This window comes from Sceloporus occidentalis, unplaced genomic scaffold (assembly GCF_023333645.1).
Source record: "Sceloporus occidentalis isolate IW3139 unplaced genomic scaffold, rSceOcc1.0.p SCAF_10, whole genome shotgun sequence".
In the NCBI taxonomy this organism is placed as follows: domain Eukaryota; kingdom Metazoa; phylum Chordata; class Lepidosauria; order Squamata; family Phrynosomatidae; genus Sceloporus; species Sceloporus occidentalis.
In genome coordinates this window covers 32,928,009-32,942,803 of record NW_028316990.1, presented here as the reverse complement: position 1 = coordinate 32,942,803, position 14,795 = coordinate 32,928,009, and the positions used below count along the sequence as shown (strand labels likewise).

The following is a 14,795-nucleotide window of genomic DNA, read 5'->3' as shown; positions in this document are numbered from 1 at the left end:
CCTGCATTAAGATTTCTTTCTATCCCTTTGGTACAGTCTTCAAATCAGAAACGGAAATGAAATTCCCCTACATTTGTCCCAGCCAAATTCTTCCCAGGAAGGTAAGTGAAAGAATAGTGTAGGCTACTACTTTCTATAGGTACATCTACACTGTAGAAATAATGCAGATTGACACCACTGTAACTGCTATGGCTCCTGGGATTTGTAGTTTGTAGTGAGGCACCAACATGCTTTGGCAGAGATGGCCAAAGACCTTGTAAAACTGCAAATCCTAAAATTCAATCAGATAGGGCTACAGCACTTAAAGTGGTGTCAAACTGCATTATGTCTACAGTGTGGATGCACCCCATGTTAGTGAAGCAGCGAGTCTGCTTCAGGTTTTAACCTGCACTTGGAAAGGAGTGACCCAAAGTGCCCAAACCCATAAACCCAACCGATAATAAAACCTGGAGAGGATTCACCGCCCCATCAACATGGAGTCACCAGTTGCTATGGCAAAGGGATTACTTTTTTTCCCCTAAGTTTTTCTATTCTATTGCATTCACCGTTGCGGTAAAGGCCTTTCCGGCTCTTACGCTGTTCCCAGGGCAAGTTGAAACTCAATTGTCACATGCCTGAAATGCTAATAATGAAAAGGGCTTTCTGATGATGAGCTCTCATTGTAAAGAGTGCGAAGCCTATTCTCTCCTTGGTGTTATCATCCTCGGGTTCCAGAGACTCCATTATATTCCTGCTGCAGTCGCAAAGAGAAGGCGAGACTGAATCATTCGCCAAGGTGGCAATGGCCCCCGCTAGAGATTTCATGGGGAATCTTTCCATATCAATATATAGATGTGCCACTGCTCCTTCGCTTACAACATTCAGCTCCCTCTCTCTTACTGTGAGTAAAACAAGTTACCAAAGTAGTGTTGAAGCAAATGATGAGCGCCTTTATGGGTTACGGAGAAGGACACCATTTACTGCGAAGGAAACCAGACAACCAAAATAGTGCAAGGTCTGGAAACTATAAGGAGCATCTTAGGGAGATGAGTATGTTTAGCCTGGAGAAGAGACGGTTAAAGGGTGATGTGATAGCCATGTTTAAATATTGGACCCATTGACTACCCCAGAATCGTAGAGTTGGAAGAGACCCCAAGAAGGGCCCTGATCCAGTCCAACCCCATTCTGCCATGCAGGAACTCTCCATCAAAGCATCCCCATTGACAGATGGCCATCCAGCCTCTGTTTAAAGACCTCCAAGGATGGAGACTCCATGTGCATACATGTGCTTATTCCCTTTGTAAGTGCATAAAAATGAATGAATCGGAATAGAAAGAATAGAAATATTGCTTACGAACAGCCTTGGACTCTTACAAAGTTCAGATGTATTCGAAATTTAACTTTCGTGGTCATTCATCTTTCCTTTATTAGATAGGTCTGAGCATCCTTTTAAAAGAAACTTTTAGTTGCTAGGAAACATTATAGCAACAGGAACAGTGATGGAGAACAATTCCTTTTACTCCGTCTGATCTAAACTGGAAAGCATCTACTATGTGAAGAGAGACTAATGGAAAATGACTTTTTGACGGAGTTCCATTGAAAGCAGAGGAATCAAGCCAGTGCTGTTCAATAGCTGATGGAAATGCAGAAACGTCCAATACTCTCTGTTGATGTTTTGGAGAAAGGTTGGAGGGGCTGGAAGCAACATATGCAATTTATGTTCCTTGTACACTTTTTTCCATTAGTGGACCAGAGAGCTCTTTTGAAGATGTTTCCCCTGAAAGTAGCTGTCAATATAACTTGGGAGCAAATTAAAACAACTAGAAGTATTATGGAACAGCACTAGAGTCATGGAACATATTCAGAAAACAGATAGTACCTGCTTTCGCATCACTGTGAGTAGAAGCTAATGCAAGGTTGTTCATTATTATTATTATTATTATTATTATTATTATTATTATTATCGTCCTTTCATCCATCCTCCAAAGAGCTCTCAGTGACGTAAATGGTACTTCCCTGCCTGTGTTCAAAACAATGCTACAAGGATGGTTAGGCTGAGATGCAGGAGCAGCTCCAACGTCATCCATTGAGTAGCATGTCTGATGAGTGGGGTTTTAAATCCATGTCCTAGGATAGTATAGGACTGGGAATTGTATGGAATCATAGGCCCGTTACAGACTGCCAAAATAAAGCTGCTTTGGGTCTCTTTGGAGGTATGCTATTTAAATGATGCATTGGTCCTAAGAGTCCAGAGGTCATGCCAAAACCACACTCCATTCCTAAGCACTGGAGGGCAGCTTTGGTGCAGCTGCCGGATTCTTAGGAGGCATGCATCATTTAAACAGCATACCTCCAAAGAGACCCGAAGCAGCTTTATTTTGGCAGTCTGTAACAGGCCATAGAGTTGGAAGAGACCACAAGGCCATCCAGTCCAACCCCTTTATTCTGCCATGCAGGAACTCTCAATCAAAGCATCCCCATTGACAGATGGCCATCCAGCCTCTGCTTGAAGACCTCTAAGGAAGGAGACTCTACTACACTCCAAGGGAGTTTGTTCCACTGTTGAACAGCCCTTACTCTCAGGAAGTTCCTCCTAATGTTGAAGTGGAATCTCTTTTCCTGCAGCTTGCATCCATTGCTCCATTGGGTCCTGTTCTCTGGAGCAGCAGAAAACAAGCTTGCTCCCTCCTCAGTATGACATCCCTTCAAGTATTTAAACAGGGCTATCCCATCACCTCTTAATGTTGGTGCTGACCTTAGCTCCTCCATTTTTAACCTTCACCATGCAGACCTGGGGGGATAACTTTCATGAACCCTGCATTAGCCAAGGAACAAGTCAATATACTTAGTACATTATGGGAAACGATTGGGACAAGTTTAATAGTGAGATGCAGGATAGAGGGGGGCAACCAAGATATACAAGATATACAAGTTATCTCCCCAGGTCTGCATGGTCAAGGTTAAAAATGTAGATTTGTTTTCAATGGTATTTACTGCACCGTTTTTTCCATTCTGTCACATGGAAGCTTTAATTAATTTTCCACGGAAAAGTATTTATAACGTAAAGGATTTATTAGCCCCTTGTCAACTTTTAGCCACGGAAAATGTCAAGAATGCCTTCCAAGCTATAAATAATCGATGCAATTTTTAGAAGCAATTAAAGAATAGCAAAGCTGGGATACGCAACCGAGTCTCCCTCCTCCGGCGAAGCGTACTTTTTCATTATGCATGTACACACCGGGATTTTCACGGCAGGAGACCTTCATCTCCGACTGGCATTTCCATGCGCCATTGCAATGCCAATTATTTATTATCCCACCCCTTTGTTGTAGTAGCCTTGGCGTTTCTCGTTTTAACGGTAGAGAGTCGTAAATGCTCTCATGAGATGGAATGCCTCTTCTATGCCACCGTACAAGTTCCTCCGCTGATATAGCCATGTTAGTCTGTACGATCAGTACATAGAGAGATCTAGTAGCAGCACCTTTGAGACTAACTGAAAGAAAGAAGTTGGCAGCAGGAGCTTTTCTATACTTCAGTCTGCTTCCCCATATTTCTCCACCAAATGCATCTGAGGAAGTAGATTGCATTAACTGCCCCTGGCTCAATGCTAGGGAATCCTGGGATCTGTAATCTTGGTGAAGAGAAGACATATTGAGCCATAATAAACTACAAATCCCAGGCAGGGTAGATAAAGTGGTCTCAAACTGGGTTATTGCTGCAGCTACAATTGAATGTTTTAATAATAATAATAATAATAATAATAATAATAATATAAGCATACACCTTTTAATGGATAAAAAGAGAGAGAGAATTGGGGGGAGGTCTTAATCTTTGGAAATGCCAAACATTGCTGATCTCAAGTGTTTGGTTTGGAGAAGGGAGGCCCAGGCACCTTTTGCCTGGGAAAAGAAGAGAGGAAGAAGGCACCCAGGTGCATTTAGTGCAATCATCATCATCACCAACACATGAGTCTCCTCTCCATAGACTTCGTTTTGATCAAGTTCTGCCTCTAAAGGACATTCCTAATACAAGGGCGCCATCTGGTGGCACTTCTAGAGCACTGCAGCTTCTTTGAGCTTCCTTCCAACTTCTATGGATCGACCTAGAGAGAGAGAGAGAGAGAGAGAGACCCAGGGGCCGAGCAAGAGATCGACCCAGAGAAAGAGAGACCTAGAGATCTGCAGCAAAGCAAAACCTTTGTAAATGGAGGGAGCTGAAAGGCTCCAATGCTCCTTCCCTTCCTCCTCCTCCTCCTTCTCCTCCTCAGTCCAGCTATAAGGCTTTCCAGCAGCATTGGCATCAATGGAGGGCCATTGTCTGCAGCAATGGACCTTCTGGGAGCCTCCTTTTCTCAAGCCACTGGCCACTGCTTCATCTTCTTCTTCCCTCTTAGGAAGTCAAAGGGCTCCTTGCGACTCCCAAGCTACAACTCCCAGAATCCCACCCACGGATTCAAGGACCATGGGACGAAAAGTATTCCCAAAACTATAAATTCCAAAGAGCAAACGTTGATTTATTTCTTATCTTTTATTTGCCATTTCGTATATGGCACAGCTACCCTTGAATGTTTTCTGAATAATAATAATAATAATAATAATAATAATAATAAATCATACATCTTTTAAATGATAAAAAGAGAGAGAAGGGGGGGTCTCAACCTTTGGAAATGCCAATCCTTGCTGGTCTGAAGAGCTTTGGAGAAGGGAGGCTCAGGCACCTTTTACCTGGGAAAATAAGAGGAGGCCATTCTCCTCAAGTGCATTTAGATGCAATCATCATCATCATCATCATCATCAGCTCAAAAGTCTCCATAGACTTTGGTTTGATCAAGTTCTGGCTCATAAAGAGCATTCCTAATACAAGGGCGCCATCTGGTGGCGACTCTTGAGCGCTGCAGCTTCTTTGAGCTTCCTTCCAACTTCTGTGTATCGACCTAAAGAGAGAGAGAGGCGCAGTGGTCGAGCAAGAGGTCGACCCAGAGAGAGAGAGTCTGACAAGGCGAAGGGGGCGGGGCCAAAGTGGAGCATGCGCAGAAAGGGAATTGAGGTTTCTGCCTGTGAGGAGTCCTGCCAGGAGTTATATTTCAGGCTTCTGGCCAAGCTGAGTCCCAAAATGTCCTCCACTATGAGGACGCTTTCTATCCCAGAAGTAAACTCTCTGCCCAAAAGGAGGGTGACCCAGCTTCCTCCATGGCTGAGAGGTCATCAGAAATGATTCAGTTTTGACACACACACACCCACTTTAGCTGCCAGGGCTCAGTGATAGAGGATGCTGGGAGATGTAGTTTGTTGTGGGTTTTGAGCTGTTGGTGCCTCAGAGCCACCACAACCGTTCCCAGAATTCCATAGCAGCAGCTGAGGGGGTGCCTGAGAAAATGAATAATAGGTTGGAAAAGAGAGAGGAGGGAAACAGAGCAGAAGCTGAAGGGAGAAAAAAGCACAAGGAAGGTGGGAAAGTGTCTCTTTCTGAGGAAATAAAGCCAACTTTTTACCTCAGGAGAGGGGCTTTCCTCTCTTCCCTCCATTTTTTAATTGACATTTTGCCCCTTTTTCCAACATAGGATTCAAGAGAGAAAGATAACGCTGTGGGCTATTCCTTGCCGTAATGAGAAATATTTTGGAGTAGTCTTGAACATGCAGTTGAAGTACTATTAGCTTTTCTAAAGAGTTGTTCCTGGTGGAGATAAAACTGCTAGAACCCGTTTGTTGACTTTATAGAGATAAAACTTTTCTTCCTGGTACTGGGGAAAAGGATTGCTGGAATAAGTTTGAGTTTGCGTCCTTATGCCGAGGTTGAGGTCTTATTCTGATTGGAAACATTTCCTTTCCCTTGCCTTGAGATCTCTCCAGCCAAAATCTTACACACGAAATACTACGCTGCCCTTTGGCTGTTCAGTTTTCAGTTATGATCAAGCGATCCTCCAAAACTGACACTTGCATCTTTCATGGTGTGTAGTAGTAACCAATAGTATATACACAGACACATATCAACACATGGATTGTCCTTTGGAGACTGTCATTATCTGACGCTGCACCTCAACATTAACTGCTGCATCACTTCAGGCTTATCTATTGTTGTAGTTGTTGTGTGCCTTCAAGTCCGTTTCCAATTTATGGTGACCCTATCATGAGGGTTTTCTTGGCAAGTTTCTTCAGAGAAGGTTTGCCATGGCCATCCTCTGAGAGAATGCGACTTGCCCAAAGTCACCCAGTGGGTTTCCATGGCTGAACCGGGATTCGAACTCTAGTCCCCAGAGCCCTAGCCCAACACTCAACACAATGCTGGTTCCATGTAGGTTTATTTGATGGGAGTACATTAATACAAGTCTATATATGTTTCTGAATAAATCTGAAATCTCAACCGTTTCTCTTTACGACTCTAACTAGAGTTGGATGTTCTTCAGATTATCCAGAATTAGCCGATATAGCAAACAGAAATGGTGGTCCCTTGGTATCTGATATGGTTTGGTACCAGGACCCCCTTGGATACCAAAATCTGTGGATGCACAACTCCCATTGAATAGGTATAGGTTACATAGGCCTGTTATAGACTGCCAGAATAAAGCTGCTTTGGCTCTCTTTGGAGGTATGCTATTTAAATGATGCATGGGTCCTAAGAGTCCGGAGGTTGCACCAAAGCCACACTCCATTCCTAAGCACTGGAGTGCAGCTTTGGTGCAGCTTCCGGATTCTTAGGATGCATGCATCATTTAAACAGCATACCTCCAAAGAGACCCGAAGCAGCTTTATTTTGGCAGTCTGTAACAGGCCATACTAGAACATCTTCTCATGGACACTTAAAGTTCAAGCCACAGCACCTTTTGAAAGAATGGTTAAAACCTAACTATTTGGATTAGGTTTGGGAGGATTTTACTGACATCTTAAATGTGGTGGACTTTGCTTCTGTTTGGCCCGGGGTTTATTATTATGTTATCTCTCCTGATTGAATGGAGCAGGCTATAAATCCCCCCAAAAAACAGGTTCTGGTAAAAGCATGCAAAATGTTTACACAATGTCCAGAACAAAGTTAATCGTCTTTATTCTTCTGTCCTGTGCTTTCTTGAGTAGAATGACTCACTGACTCAGAAGTGACCTCTTTCTGGGAGTCGGAATCCTACTACCAGGAGTAATTTCATAGATGGTTTTTTAAAAGGTTTCAAATGCCCTGCCGGTTAGTATCTTCCAAGCTTTAGCTCAGTCCCTGTACACTTAATGGACTTCTTCTCTTATACATACCTCCTCTGAACAAATCTTGCCTAGAAAACCCCATGATGAAACTATAGTTAGGGTTGCCATAAGTTGGAAACGATCAAAGGCACACAACGGCAACATCTGCCATGCATGCTTAGTTCAAAGGGAAAAAAGCACACATCAAAACCAATCCTTAAACTATCTCTTTGGATTTTGGCTCAGTGTTTAATTGTTTTCATTTTTCTCCTTTGCATTACCTTTTGACAGTATTCCCTTTTGCTGAAGGTTGTCCTTAGGACTGGAGCATGGCTTTGGCATGGTTTCCGGATACTGAGGACCATGCATCATTGAAACAGCATACCTCCAAAGTGACCCAAAGCAGCTTTAGTTTGGCCTGTCTGTATGGGGCCATAGTAAAAGGATCTAGGTCTGTGTTTCGGGGGAATTATTTTATCAACTGTCAGGATGCTAAATGTAAACTTCTCTTAACGCTTTTAAGGAAGAGCAGGGCACAAATGCAAGGAATAAGCTGGATCTGTCCCTTCCATAACTGTTCTTTTGCCTTCATCTACATAGGATTATGCACTCTGTTTATTTATCAGTTGTGGTGGCCCTGGGCGACCAGAAAGAAAAGCTGTGTCTCAATCGCTGTTGCATGGTTTTAGGTGTGCCCTGTGTCATGTTCACGTAGCACATAAATCTGAAAGCAATGAAGACAGAAACACCTTCATTTCCATCGAAATAGGCTTTACAGTTCCTGAAACCTGATATCAACCTTCACAGCGATTATGAAAGAGAGTCTTAAGTTCACTTCTTGTTTTGTGGCCCCAGTGACTCACCGCAGCAACCGGGGAAACAGGGAAGCTCAGCGTTTTCGGAGGCAGAGACGGCATATATTTCGTGAATCAATGTCTCCGAATTAAACCATACAGAAATAGGTGTGGTTCTCTTTCTCCGAACGCCCCTGTACGGCGAGTGAATGAAAGGCTGATTCACATCAGCACCAACACATTTCCCCAAAGGTTGCATCCAAGTGTAGCAGGGCACACCACGGTTTTATGCGCTGCCTTGAGGACTCCATGGACCAGTTTCTAATAGGGTTTATAATAATATAATAAAACAAGAACTTTACTGTGCGTGTCGGACACCACAACCACCCACATGAGAAGAGGAAGGTGTAAAATAGCCTTCCATTCACTATTGAACACATAGGAGAAGAAAAAAGAACTACCTGCCCCTCTCTCTTGCGCACAGGTCAATGAGCGCCTGGGTGTCACTGTCTCTCGCACGTCAGTGAACCAGAAAGTGAAAGGAATTAGCACTAGCAACTCAAGTGTGAGAACCTCTCAAGTTTGTTCCAGCCTGGCAAATCATACATCAATTATCTCCCGATAAAAGGCAGGCAGCCTCAGCAGAATTCCTCGACCCATGGCAAGGACTAAGGGACGTTTCCCCTTCAATAAAGCGAGGAAAGAGCAGAGGGCACATGGTTCACGGAGGGTCAGCACATGCTGACAGTGCACTGCCCCATTGCTGAGATCATGATCACAGACCTCTGATTTGTAGCTCATGGCCACTGCCTCGGATCATCTTGCTTTGCCCTTGGCAGTCCTTTCGTTCTCTCAGATATCGGAAACACGGTGTCTTGAAAGAATTCGAAGACATAGCCTTGTTAGTCCAGAAAATCAGTACACAAAGGGATCTTGCGGCGCCTCGGAAGCAAAAGATAGAAGTTGGTAGCATGTGCGTTCATAGACTTGAACCTGCTTCCTCAGATGCATTTGGTGGAGTGGAAAACCCACCTAACCTATATGGCAGTCTGTGTGTGAGAATCCCCATAGGAATGCAAAATTTTGTGGGTTTGGAGATGAGGTGACAAGGCCATTCTTAATGAGAGTCGTGTTTGAAAAACACCAATTTTGAAGTCAGATGCAAGGCCTCTCTACCATGCCACATTTCATATACGATTCACACATGGCTTAATGAGAATCCACATTGAACACCGTGCATTGGTGAAGTCAGTGTTTATATAGTTATTTGTTATTAGGTACATTTAGGTCCTGCTTTTCCTCCAATGAGTTGAAGTAGAGGAGGTGTAAATCTGCCCTCAGCTGCAGTTGTTGCTGATCTTGACATCAAACCATACAGAACCCAAGATCCTGCAGGCATCTCCTACAAACAATTTCCTTTCACGGAATTACTCCTAACTATACAGAAAGAGTCTTGAGTATCTTTACTCAATACTTCTGGCACAATCCTTGTGCATCTGCAATGCCAATGAATACTTACTTAGAAATAAGAACCACTCAACTTAAGCCTCATCTGCACTGCAGTAATCATGCAGTTTCATATCACTTCAACTGCCACGGCTCACTTCTATGGTATTCTGAGGTTTGTAGTTTGGGGAGATGTTTGAGCTTCTCTCTTGGACCACTCTGGTGCAACTAACTACAAATCCCAGCATTCCATAGCATGCAGCCATGACACTTAAAGCAGGGTCAACTAGCATTATTTCTGCAGTGTAGATGAGACCTTAGTGAGATTTACTGCTGAATAAACATGTGCAAGATTGTCCCGCGACAGACTTAGGCTGCAATCCTATATATGTATCCAGCTACAAAACGCTTCAAATGCCTTTGTTAGTCTTCCGGGTGTGTTTTGTGTGTTTGCTGTGACAAACGAACATGGCCAACCCACTAGAATTTGTACTTGCCTTGTATACATTTGGGCTCAAAAGGAATCTCCCAGACAGCATACATACCCCTTGCACTCCGAGGCCTTTTGGCCCCACTGCTTATCTTTTCATAGGCCCACTGCTGATAACAATACATTTCATGCATCTGAGCAAGTGGCCTCTAATCCACAGAAGCTCCTGCACAGTAAATACGTTACTAGATAGTCTGATTCAAGCTTACTCAAAGTTAGTATACCTCATGGAATTCCCAAGTTAGCCTGCAGCCTTACAGTCAGGGCATGGAGGAAAGTTATTACTAAAATGTAATTTCCAGTGAGTTCATCTGTATGTAACACACTTCTGAGAAGTTTTGGAATGTTTGCCAAGGCCTTGCACCACAAGCAATAAAAATTGTTGCATTGAATTGGGAGGCAGCCCAATAGAGCTCAATGGGTTTTGCAGAGGCATACATGCACAGGCTTGCTCCGTATTAGTAGCTTAGCACCCATTTGTGTGTGAGTATCCAAAACAGACCGTGGGAAAGTTACTTTTGGGGATGACAAGTCCCAGAATGCCCCAGCCGATGCAGCCAAACATTTTTCCCATCTCACACTTTGTACGCGAAACTCAACCTGAGCACCAAGTTTTGGGTTAAAGAACAGTAGAGACAGTCAAGGGATGGCCATCTTTTGTCCCAAAGCCTGTGAAAGTTATGGCCTAGTTGGGTTGGGTGGGGCATTCTGGGAGTTGCCATACAGAAAAAGCTTTCACAAGCCAGGCACATAACTATAGTAATAGTACTATGAGAGCATTGTCGAGAATTCTGCTCCCTATAGGAAATTCTTCCCAGGTTTCATTGAAAATTTGATCATGCCACAATGCCACGTTGTGGTTGCGTGTCATTTCCAGCTCACCTCACAAAACTACACCTCCCAGAATTCCCTAGCACTGAGCCAGGGCAGTTAAAGTGGTCTCAAAGTGGGTTATTTCTGCCGTGTGCTTTGGACCATATTTATCCTTCTCCAAGCCATGACACAATGCAGAAATAATAATAATTCAGTTTTAAGACTGCTTGAACTGCCCTGGCTGAGGGATAGGGAATGCTGGGAACTGTAGTTTATTGTGGCCCCAGATCTCTCTCTCTCTCTGACAGAGAAGGCTCAATGTCTCACAAAACTACGGTTCCCACAATTCCTAGCCCAGAGAAGGCTAAATATGGTCCAAAACACACTGCAGAAATAATACACTTTTTGAGAGCTCTGGCTCAATGCTAGGGAATGCTGGGAACTGTAGTGTTTTCAGCCATTGAGCCTTCTCTGTCTGAGAGGGCTCTGAGGCCACGACAAACTACAACTCCCAGCATTCCCTAACACTCAAGGGCAGTTAAAATGGCCTCAAACTGGATGATTATTATTATTATTATTATTATTATTATTATTTCTACAGTGTGTTTTGGACCATAATCTACTTTGAGAGCACTTTAACTGCTTGGCTCAATGTTAGGGAGTGAGTCTTTGTGAGGCACTGAGCCTTCTTTGTCAGAGAGAGCTCTGGAGCCAGGACAGACTACAATTCCCAGCATTCCCTAGCACTCAAGGGCAGTTAAAATGGTCTCAAAGTGGGTTATATATCCCTGCAGTGTGTCTGAGTTTAGGGACCTGGAGGAGGAACCACCTCTAGCTGGGCTCCTCCTCCCTTCAGGGCTGGGGCTGAGAAGGAAGGGAGGAGGAGAGCCTTTGCTGCTCATGCTGCTGCTGCTGCTGAGCCTGAAGAAGGAGAAGGAGAAGGAGAAGGAGAAGGGGCCGGTTCCACAAGTTTTGACAGTTCAGAGGAGGAGGAGGAGGAGGAGGGACTGGCTCCCTCGAAGGCGACGAAGGGAAGGAGCAGAGTGGCTCAGGGACTCCCAATCCCCCCAGATTCTCCTTCTCTCAGCCTGCCTCGCCCTCCAAAGGAAGGAAGGACCATGTCTCGGGACCCCGAGGAAGTCAACAAACTGACGGAAAGCACCTATAAAGTGAGTGGGGCTTTTCACACTGCGGGATTAACCCGCTTCCATACCGCTTTTGGCTGCCCTTGGCTCCAGGCGATGCTGGGGTTCAGGGAATGGCAAGGGAAGATAGGAGAAAATGAAACATTATTATTATTATTATTATTATTTTACAGATGCATTGGGAGCAAAGTGGGATATAAGAAAATAATAATAGTAATAATAATAATAATTTATTTTATAGATGCATTGGGAATATGGGGGGATATAAGGAAATAATAACATTAGTAGTAATAATAATAGTATATAAGTCGACCTCATGAATCTTCTGATTTCCTGACTGCCGTCCCCATTTCTGTCAATCTTGAATTCTTTTACTACACTCATCCCTCCATATTTGCGGATTTGATTATTCACAGATTTGGTTAATATGTCCTCTCTAGGCATATCTAGGTCCTCCAGTGCCACTCTATGGTCAACTTTAACCAAAAGTCACACTGAAAGACCTAGAGATTCCTAGAGAGGACACTCCTCTAGGCGTCTGAAACTCCTCCAGCGCAACTCTATGGCCAGTGTCTGTCGGACTTTGAGCACAGAGTTGCGCTGGAGGACCTAGAGATCCCTAGAGAGGTGTCCTCAAGTAAAAACAGGGTGCTTTTGTTATTTTAATATGCTTTTTCCATATTCACGGTGAATACAGAGAGACAAGTGTATTTCTATTTCTTCATTGTCGAGGTTGAACTTGTGAAGGTCCTCGGTGGTCATTAGTTTGGTTTCCTTTATGCTCAGCATTAAGCCTGCCTTTGCACTTTCCTCCTTGGTCTTACTTAGTAGTTGTTGCAGGTCTGGGACTTTTCCAGCTAGTACTAAGGTGTCGTCTGTGTATCTTAGATGGTTGATATTCCTTCCTCCTCTTTTCACTCCTCCTTCGTCTGTGTCCAAGCCTGCTTTTCTTATGATACGTTCTGAATGCAAGTTGAACAAATGGGGTGAAAGGATGCAGCCTCTTCTGACCCCTTTTGACAATTGGGAACCATTCTGTTTCTCCATGTTCTGTTCCGATAGTAGCTTCTTGTCCTGAGTACAGATTCTTCACCAGGACTATCAGATACATTTGCCTGGGAGTAAAAAAAAAACAACAGCGAATTTTGTTGGACGTCGTTTGGAACAAAGGTGGGAATTTTGTTCAACCTTCCCAATGTTGTTGATTTCAATTCCCAGCCTTCCTTACCTGGAGTGGTCAGGACAGCTGGGAGTTGCAATTCCATCCGGAGGCCTGAAGAATTCCCACCCAAAGGATTACATTATTATGACTGCTGGGTTTCAGGATCAAAAGAATAAGTGACTTGGCCACCATAGGTAGAGCCACCACCCCTGTGTAAGTAAGTGCTCCACACCTACTCTGTTGCCTCTGAATTGTGTAGGCAAATGCCTACTATCTATAGCAGAAAGGAATTTACAACTTGAGTTTCCCTCTTGACCCGGTCCACAAAAATCACAGGGACACAGTCTACAGAAAGTGGCTTTTCAAAAGCACCTACAAGGGATTGATGCTTTGCCTATTGCTCCAAGTGCTGGCAATAAATGAGATGTTTCATTGCATATTTGCTATTCTAGCAGCAGGGGCAAGCAAAGAAATTTTGGAGCATGCTAAGACAGAGGAAAAGATGGCACTTTATATTCTGTTGTTGTTGCTGCTGTTGTTGTTGTGTGCCTTCAAGTTGTTTCCAGCTTATGGTGACCCTTGGCAGGTTTCTTCAGAGCAGCTTTGCCACTGCCATCCCCTGAAGCTGAGAGAGTGTGACTTAACCCAAGTGTGTTTACATGTCCAAGCAAGGATTCAAACCTTGGTCTCCAGAGTCATGGTCCAACACTTAAACATCACACTAATATTAGGAGGAAATTAGTATGGATTTTTCTTTAATCGACTAAATCAGTATTGTTTTTCTTAATCAGGTAAAACCAGAATAAAACACAGTTGAATAAAAACTGATTTCCGAACAATTAAAAAGCACTCAGAGGGGCTGAAAAAGGGCAGCATCCCCTTTACAAGGTCCTTCCTCAATAGCCAGTCGGTTGCCAAAAGCCTGCCTGAATAACCAGTGTATTTGCCTGCCAGGAAAGGACAACAAGGAAGGATCAGCCTGGACTGCATCTCTGTGAATGTTCCAGATACACCCCATAAATGCAAATATGGACAGAAGAGGTGGAATCATTAATGCTTATAGTCCATTGTCTGCTCTGACACTGGCAGCACTCTCTAGGAACTTAAGTGGGAGACTTAAGTCAAGGTGTTTTAAGAATCATCTGCTACGTGATCCTTTTAATTTGAGATGTCAAGGGCTGAACCTAGGACTAATTCCACAGAAGGCACCTTTGCACAAAGGCATGATCCTTCTTTCTTTATCAAGTAGTTGAAGCCCAAACTTTCACTCCAAGATGGATTGTGTTGCCTTCACTGCTAAGCCTTGGGTCCTCTTCTGTGTAGTCTGACTGATCTCATAAGAGGGATTCTTCCCCATCCCTGGATCCTTTCAGCCTCAGATGCCAGGTGTTAAACCCCAAACATCTACATGCAAAGCATTTGCTCTATCGCTGACTGATCGATAGCCCCTCCTGTACCAAGTGAGTCAGCAGGCACATTTCAGTGTGTGGCTTGGCATGCCAACTTTACACATGAAGAGAGCTGACTCACATGTTTATATGTGCAAGGGCATGTGAGCACTCAAGCGGGGTGTGGTAAAGAAGCCTTTTACCTCTAGCTGCCCAAATCATTTCTGTTCTGAACCTGCGGACTCACAGTCAAGTTGGTAAAATGGCAGATTTGATGTATCTTTGGAGGATTTAAAGGGAGAAGTCTAATTTATGTGGTGATTTCAATTGTCACAATTACAAGGTGGAGGTTATTCCAGAGTAACACAAAATAGAAGGCCACATTCTCAAGATCACTTAATGTAAATTAGGT

General features: G+C 43.8%; 1 protein-coding gene across 1 annotated transcript in view; it reads left to right on the top strand.

Annotated features, from left to right (window-relative positions):
* Positions 1-11,461: 11,461 nt before the first annotated feature.
* Positions 11,462-14,795, top strand: part of BAIAP2L1 (BAR/IMD domain containing adaptor protein 2 like 1) — a 41,273-nt gene continuing 37,939 nt past the window's right edge. The window contains exon 1 of the mRNA XM_089539494.1: positions 11,462-11,857. Coding sequence (XP_089395620.1) covers positions 11,807-11,857 — 51 coding nt within the window. The 5' untranslated portion in view covers positions 11,462-11,806. The remainder of the gene's footprint in view (positions 11,858-14,795) is intronic.